This window comes from Gossypium hirsutum, chromosome A09 (genome assembly GCF_007990345.1).
Source record: "Gossypium hirsutum isolate 1008001.06 chromosome A09, Gossypium_hirsutum_v2.1, whole genome shotgun sequence".
Lineage (NCBI taxonomy): Eukaryota > Viridiplantae > Streptophyta > Magnoliopsida > Malvales > Malvaceae > Gossypium > Gossypium hirsutum.
This window is the reverse complement of record NC_053432.1, coordinates 65,415,909-65,424,724: the sequence shown is the minus strand read 5'-3', so window position 1 is coordinate 65,424,724 and position 8,816 is coordinate 65,415,909. Positions and strand designations below refer to the sequence as shown.

The window sequence follows — 8,816 nt, the reverse complement described above, 5'->3', positions numbered from 1 at the left end:
CATAGAAACAACTCATACACACTACATGCTTAAATTTTTTCTTCCTCAATTCCTAAACTCCCGCACTAAAAGGTCTCTTTTCCATACGTCCACCCTATAACCATCATTTTCCGTTAATCTTCCTGGTTAACAATTAATAAACAAAGATAGAGATGTCTCTTTACTAACTAAACTTTGATTCGATAAATAAGACTATGATGCACCTAATATATACAAAAGGTAAAAAGATAATGTCAAAATATAAAATATTTAATATACATCGAATCTGTTTGAATTTAACTCACTTAATAACTTGAATTATTTTAGATCCAATTTAACTGCATAATTATCAAATCAATTTTGATTTTTTCTCAAATTAAACTAGAATATGTTGCTAATCTCATTTATACTCTTAAACTTACCTATAACTTTATTAATCACTGCTCATAAAATATAATTTTTGCCCCGCATTAACGGGGCTAACAAATTTTAATTAAACACTTATTTTATATTTTAATGATAGTAATATTAATATAATTATAAAAGTTAAAAATTTAAGAAAACTATTGAATACAAAATTTGATATAAAACTTTAAAATTATTAAATATGTTTTTATTAATTTTATAATATTTATAAGTTTATATCAATTTCAATATTTTTTTGTTTTTAATAATCTCTATTTCTATTTATTATTTTTAATTATTTTTATGAGAAATATTAGATTAAACATATCACTATCTAATTAACCAGTCAATTTATTTTAACAATGACTTAATTAAATGTAAATTTAATTGAATTTTTACATTTGCTTAAAAACTTTTTTCACACATAATACATTTTTATCATTTAAGATACAGAATTTAAATTAGCTTGCAAGCTATTACATTAATAAACTATTTTAAATACAATAGTCTTAACGTTAAAAAAGGTTAACATGCGTCTATTATGGATTATACGAATAAAATAATGTTTTACTTCTTTTTCATGTGCGTCTAATATATATTCCAATCAACCATATACCCTACTTGAATAATTATTTGAGCTGTTAATTCAGAACGAATTTAAATGATCAACTAACCTCTCGCATCCTAACCTTTTGTGGAAGCTCTTTAATGCAGTTAATTCTGTCAAATGGCACACTAGGTTTATGCTATGTGACAAATGTGATCATTTCTATCAATTTCTTTTAAAATATTATAAAAATTTTAAATTTTTAAAAAATATATAAATATATTAAAAATAATTTTAAAAATGAAAAAATATTTAAAATAGCATATATTTTTCTCTTTTCTTTTCTTTTTTACTAAAATTAATTCTAAAAAAGAAAAGAATAAAAAAATTAAAAAGATAAAATGATTTTTCTTGTAAAAATCTAAGTTTTTCCTATAAAACCTCAAGTAATTCCTTATAAAACTTCATGATTTTCCCTTTTACTAGAAAAAAACTAAAATTAATTCTAAAAAAAATAAATTTAATTTTTAAGAACATAAAATGAGTGACTAAAATAAATGTACAATAATATTAAATTAATGACTGCAACCAAAATGAAAAATTTATTAAAATGGAGTGTTAATTGCGAAATTTACAAATTCCCAGAGAATTTGTTTACCCTTTCATTTACGTATATTGGTATAGATAGCATAGATGTAGCCGCCACCGAATAAATTTCCTATCACATCACCTGTTACCGTCTTCTATAAATTAGAAACTCTCCCACGGTACTTGTGATAAGAGTGAGGTTACTAAGCTTTCCAAACCAACATAACTTCTTCCACGGCCCTTTTTGTCAATCAAGGTATGTGATTCTCCACTTTTGATACTATTTTTACGCCTACTTACTATTACGTACGTTCCTTTTATATTCAACTAATTTTTTACTTAATTTTTTGTTTTTTTAATCCGTGATAACTTCGTTATGCTTAATCATATGCTTTCTTTCGGAGAGAGATTATGAGCATAAATGGGCTTTGTATAAAAAGAACTTCATTAATTATTTCAAAACAATATTAAATATACTTAACTTCATGATGATAAATTGCATAATTACATATGTTATTAATAAAAAATAAAGACTTTTACATTTGCAAATTAGTAAACTATTATAGATATAACCATAATTATAAATTTCATCACTAAATTGTCTAAATTTGCTTAAGTGGTTACCAAGAATAAAAAGTTTTATACATTTAAAAAGTTTTTAACTCACAAGTATATATCATTATTTTTTTTGTTGTTAGTCAAATTCAACTTTTCTTGAAAAGTTAATTGTCAAATTCAACGAGTCAAAATTAACTATAAAAAAAGAACAAAACTCAAATTGATAAAAAATATAAACATTAAGAACTAAACTTATCACTATACTTCTTTTGTAATTAGCAATTAATAGAAAAATTAAGGTAGTAAATTTTATAATTAAATATTAATAATTATTAAATAATAATCCATAATAATAGTAGTAATCATTGAACATGGTAGTATATCATTTATAACAAAAAGATAAATTATAAATACGACCATTCCACCATTTGAAAGTTTTGATTTGACCATATAACCATCAAAATGTCAATTTTTAGGTACCAAAGTTAATGGCATTGAAATTTTTGATCACCCAGTTGTTATTCACTAATGATTAGATTACATAACAAAATAGTGTATATCAATTATCATATTATTTAACACGTCACATGACAATGTACACAATATTTTTAAAAAATAAATTTATTTATTTATTTATTTTTGGTTACTTAATTTTTTTAAGAAAAGTATTTAGTTCACAAATTTTAAAATTTTTGAAATTTGATAAAAAAAATATTTGTAAAAATGATTGCTATTTTAACTTAATATCATAGAAATATTCTGACTTTAATTTCTTGATTGGCTACTGAGATTGTAGTAAGTAATTAAAATATACTAAAAATTCTATTACATGCATATGCATGGTATTTAGAATGCAGTCGCATGTTTAAAAATAATATACAATAAATAATGAGATCTATGATTTGAAACTAATTAATAATAATGTATGAAATATGTGTCATATTAAAATATAAAAAAATTAGATGATTTAACACTAGACAATTTTAAAAAAGATATCTAAATAGAAAATTTAAGATATACATTGTTTAGATTTTATTTTCTATTAGTATTTTATTGTTTACCATATTACTACATTTACATTTGAACCATATTTTATTTTTATTTCATAATTATATGTTTATATTTTGAATTAACTAAATTCCTATTAAATTATATTTTTTATTTATTTATATTTTTAATTCAGCTTTAAAATTTTCCTTATATTATTGTCTTGATTAATATTTGTATGTAACTTGTTAAATTAATTATATTAAAATATTACAATAATCACAAATGTAGTGACGTTGAAACTAGTATATATATTCTTTCCATTGTAATATATTCTCTTAAATTTTGCGGTTGTCAGTCTCAGAAATGGAGTTGGTTAATGCAGTCAAGTTCTTTCAAGGCAAGACCATATTAATCACAGGTGCAACTGGATTTTTGGCCAAGGGTATTACTTTTACTTCCTCTTTACAATGCCAAAGGTGATTTTATTGAAAAAAAAATTGATATTTAATGATTTAATGTTTATCATGGTTATTAGTTTTTGTCGAGAAGATACTAAGGATTCAACCGAATGTCAATAAGCTTTATCTTCTTGTGAGAGCTTCAAATAACAAATCGGCCAAACAACGGTTATATGATGAGGTATATAAAACATATACCTATTTTTACCTATTCAACCAATTAGGGGAGAAGCTAAAAATAATTTTTAGGGGGGGCAAAATTAAATTGTAGTTTTTATGATAGTAAAAATATTATTTTTAAAAAATTAAATGAAAACTTTATCAGTTTTAAGGGGTAAAATGTAATTTTACATTTACCAATTTAAAATTTTAAAAATTTTGAAAAGATTTAAATAAAAAAAATTTCATTTTAAAGGGTGGGCCCTGTTTCGCCCCTAATGAAAATAAAACTAACATGTATTAAAATTTGCATGTAGATCATAAGCAAAGAATTGTTTAAGATTCTTTGCAATAATTGGGGTTCGAAATTTGATGCTTTGATATCAAATAAGGTGAAAGCAGTAGCAGGTGATATATCTTTTGAAAACCTGGGATTGAACGATTCAGAATTAAGAGAAGAAATGCAGAAGGAAATCCAAATTATAGTAAATGTGGCTGCCTCAACAGACTTCAGTGAAAGGTATTTTAAAATTATGTTGTAATTAGAGGAGCGAAGAAAAAAGGTATAACGATGGGTACCATCCTCATCTCATATGTTTTTATGCTAAGTTTTATTGCATCCAAATTTTAAACATGCCATATATGTTGATTAAAGCTCGTTAATAGTTCTCAAAAATTTCTTTTAAATATTAGAGGGCGTTGGAGTTATGAATAAATTTACAACAAAATAACATATAAATGATGCTAGTAATTTACCAACTTGTTTTAATCTTCATTTTGAAGGTATGACGATGCGCTGGACATCAATACATTTGGAGCTTTCAATGTTTTAAATTTTGGAAAGAAATGCGATAAAGTAAAATTATTTCTCCACATTTCAACCGGTATGGTATATCTTTCTTAATTTATTTTAATAACTAAAATTTAATGATAAAATAGATTTTTTTTTTTTGCAAATTGGTATTGTAACTCTTTTTAATATTAGTTAGATAAATTTAAATATATTTGATTACTAATTTTATTAATTTTTTTGTTATTGTTTTAGCTTATGTATGCGGCGAAGAGATAGGAATAATATTAGAGAAATTGAAAAGAAGAAATGACATGAACATTTTTGAAGAAAAGAGACTTGCTGAGGAACAACTAAGCCAACTACAAAATCAGTGCATCCCAGATAAAGCAATAACATCGTCAATGAAGGAATTCGGCCTTGAAAGGTTTCTTTCTATATTTACCTCAAATATATATGCATGACAACAGAAATCCTATAATATAAGTTCAACCTATGATCACAAACTAAAAGAGAGAAAAAAAAACCCTCAATTGTAATAAATAAAAATGATAACATATTGCTTAAGTACAAAATAATGATTAACTCAATCATAATGGTTAAGAATAATGAATTACAAGTTTTTGTTTATATTAATACAGGGCAAAATTGAATGGGTGGCCAAATACGTATGTATTTACAAAGGCAATGGGAGAGATGCTTTTAGAGAGATTCAAAGGGGATTTGCCTCTTGTTATAATACGCCCCACAATAATTGCAAGCACTTACAAACAACCTTTCCCTGGTTGGATTGAAGGTGTCAGGTATTAACACTAATTCAATTTAGTATTATTATATTTAAGTTGCTGGTTACCTTGATCTTATTAGTCAATTTAACATTAATTAAGTTTAAAAAAATATTTTTTTACAAAATAACAAATATTATGATGAAATTGTTTAAGACACTAATTTTTAAAACATTAAATTTACTATTTTAACTAAACTTTCATTTTTTTTACATAATTTTTTATATAATTATTTTCATCCATAAGGGATGTGTCAATCATTTGGGATTTATGGTTACCCCTTCGAACAATATCTTCTCCAATATTTGAACCTAGGTATTTTTTTAGAGTGCAATGTGTCTTATTAACTATTATTATTTTCCTTAAAAAAACACTTATTATTATTAGGTGATTATAAATACACTGTTAGTGGAGTTACCAGGTTGAAAATGTGACAAGTGTTACATTTATTTATATTTTTAATATTTTATTTTTTACTACATTCTATAATATATTTGTTAAACCCTCAATCTACTTGTGGAGTCTAAAAAACTCTACTATATATCAGTTTATCAAATAATTCTTCTTTCTTATTATTATAGTAGTTGTAGTAGTGGATGATTATGAAAAACCCACTATGTAAGTAAAAAATTATGTGAAAATATATTAATTAATAATTTATATAATAAACAAATAAAGTTTTGATTGAAATGATAAAGTTAAAGGGTTATAAATTATTATGTTTAAATTTTAAATCTCACCATATGATTTTATTTATTTAACATATAAAAATTTTAAATAAAAACACTTTTATAATAAATAATTTACTTTATAAAACAATTTTTTTATTTATAATTTTCCAACTCAATTGTTACCGATTAATGGATGACATGACTCCGCTAAATATAACTCAATTGATACGGATTAATTGAGGACATGAACTCGCCAAATACTCCGCTAAATATAACTCAATTGATACGGATTAATTGAGGACATGAACTCGCCAAATATTTAAAGAATAATATAATATAGATTATTTAGCTTTGGTTTAAAGGTGTCACGTAAATGCACCAAGTCGACAACTTACAAAATTTATGGATGGTTTCTTATTTACAGAACCATAGATAGCGTCCTCGTGAATTATGGAAAAGGGAAGCTGACATGTTTTCCTGGCAATCTTAACTCTGCTCTTGATGTGGTGAGAATTCTAGTTTCAATTTTTCGATAACGTCTTCCTTTAACTAGGCATAATTAATTAGAACTGGACATGAAAAACATGCTGATGAATTTCTATTTCTAATTTATATGTGTAGATACCAGTAGATATGGTGGTGAATGTCATGGTTGTGGCCATAGAAGTTCATTATGCACAGCATCAATATTCTTGTGAGACCATTTACCATGTTGGAACCTCATCCAAAAATCCTTTAAAACTATCAGATCTGCGAAATCTTTCGCATTATTATTTCACTAAAAACCCATGGATCGATACAAATGGGCAGAAAGTAGAAGCTGGTAAATTGATAGTGTTTAGCACAATTAATAGATTTTTCCTATACATGAAAATCAAATATGTGCTCCCACTGAAGGTATGTTCTTAATTTTTACTTTTATCAAGTATTTTTGCATCAAATTATTCTCTTCCTCACTAGCCTTTTAAACTCTTTTTTCCATCTTCTTATTCTTAAATTTTAGGTATTTTATTTGATCAACAAACTTTGTTGTCAACGTTTCGAGAAAATCTATACAAATCTTAATCGTAGAGTCAAGTTTATACTTCGATTAGCAGAATTTTACAAGCCTTACGCATTCTTCACAGGGATGTAAGTTTGCATTTTGCAATATTTCAATCCTATTGTATTTAACTACTAACTTGTACTTTAACTAGAAAGAAAAATGTGAAATAATTTATTTGGTCTTCTAATTTTACAAAATTTTAACCATTCATTTAATTGTCTTTTTTAGTGTTTTAACTTGTATTTTTTGTCAAATCACCCTAAAATGGATGACAAATTAACATTTGTTAATTTTGATTGGCGTGACATATACGTAGATTGTCATGTGAATATCAATTAATTTTTACATCCATTTTGGAGATTATTTGACAAATAATGTAAGTTCAAGAATTAAAAAAGACAGAAAATTTTAATAAAAATTTAAAATAACATTTTTTTATGAAGTTGAAAGGTGAAATAAATCAGAAACAACTAATTATTAACCAATTTTTATTTTTATGTATACCATAAAATTAGTTGTTTATTTGTTTTCTTTTCTCCAAACAGTTTTGATGACCGAAATTTAGAGAGATTGCAAAGGGTGGCTGAAGAGAGAGGCATTGATGTAGCTGAATTTAACTTTGATTCCAAGAGTATTGATTGGGAAGATTATATAATGAATAGTCATATTCCTGGCCTTTTTAATCAAGGGTTATAGTAATTTCTTAAGTTTGTGGGACAGTAGTGAATGTCATCATGGTCATATTCTATATTACCTTGGAAGAGTTGTTTTTGGTGAATAAACTTTGCTTCTTGTATTTCAAGGAACAATAGTAAAATAAAATCTGTTATGGGGGTTACCAGATGCAATGTTTACTTTGAACGCATGTACCAAACTATAATTATTATTTTTTTATTGAAAATTTATTAATCATGTTGACTGAGCCACAAGTAGAATCATAAAATATATCTATTATCACCTACTTAATAAGATCCGTATGTTTAAAAAGCTGCATATCATCATGAACACGAGCGTTGTGGATTTAGTAGTATTTCACTAGGAGATTGCAAACATTATTAAAGTTAAATCCACCCAAATTTATTACTTTCTTCATTGTATGCCTTCATATTTCAAATCATATCTATATACTTCTACTTCCATATAAACACCGGTATGTCACAACTCGGTTTTTTTTTTCTTTTTTCTTAATTCGATGTTTCAATTGATTTTCAAATATAATTAAAAACAAAATAATTTAACAACAGTACTTAAAAGAGAGTAAAGTAAAGAGTAAATGACATACAATATTTGTTAACACAATTCAACTTCATTAATTCTACTCTACAAAGCCTAACCCAATAAATGATTTTATTTAACAATTGTTCTGATCACTTCTTGACTCAAACATAATCTACCCTTACAACAATGATAATTACATCCCCAACAATGAACCTCAATTATTACAATATGATAAGAAACAACGGACCAAGATCGTGTTCAAGTTGTTCGACTTAAAAAAGAAAAATTCAAATCTGACCTGTAAAAAAGAAATAAAGAAAATGAAAACACTAAAAGAAGAAATTTAAAAATAAAGAATAAGTAAAAATAATAAATAAATAAATAAATGAAAATTAGAAAAAAAAACAAAGTGGAAGATAAATTGAGTAAATCGATAAATATGATGGATAGATGAATAAGTGTCCAATTGAAACCTTTGAGTTATAAACTCCAACAAACTCAATTCATGACTTTAATCAACTCTCTAGGAAATAATTCTTAGCAAATTGAAGGATGAAGAATGAATTTCGATGACTCTTTGAAGAAAGAAATCTTGTGCAAAGAAACTAACTGTCAGAATTGAA

At 25.1% G+C, this 8,816-nt stretch overlaps 1 protein-coding gene across 3 annotated transcripts; it reads left to right on the top strand.

Annotated features, from left to right (window-relative positions):
- The first annotated feature begins 1,642 nt into the window (after positions 1-1,642).
- LOC107889164 (alcohol-forming fatty acyl-CoA reductase) lies at positions 1,643-7,818 on the top strand. Of its 3 annotated transcripts, none has more exons than XM_016813516.2 (11): positions 1,643-1,775; positions 3,423-3,509; positions 3,603-3,706; positions 4,002-4,204; positions 4,468-4,568; positions 4,730-4,901; positions 5,116-5,277; positions 6,355-6,436; positions 6,552-6,827; positions 6,934-7,061; positions 7,521-7,818. In XM_016813516.2, the coding sequence occupies exons 2-11, from the start codon at positions 3,431-3,433 to the stop codon at positions 7,669-7,671; spliced, it is 1,458 nt and encodes a 485-aa protein (XP_016669005.1). In that variant the 5' UTR covers positions 1,643-1,775; positions 3,423-3,430; the 3' UTR covers positions 7,672-7,818. The 3 variants fall into 3 exon arrangements, with proteins under 3 accessions (XP_016669005.1, XP_016669006.1, XP_016669007.1); XM_016813517.2 differs by having other exon boundaries at positions 1,661-1,775; positions 3,429-3,509; XM_016813518.2 differs by having other exon boundaries at positions 1,705-1,775; positions 4,077-4,204.
- The last annotated feature ends 998 nt before the right edge of the window (positions 7,819-8,816 follow it).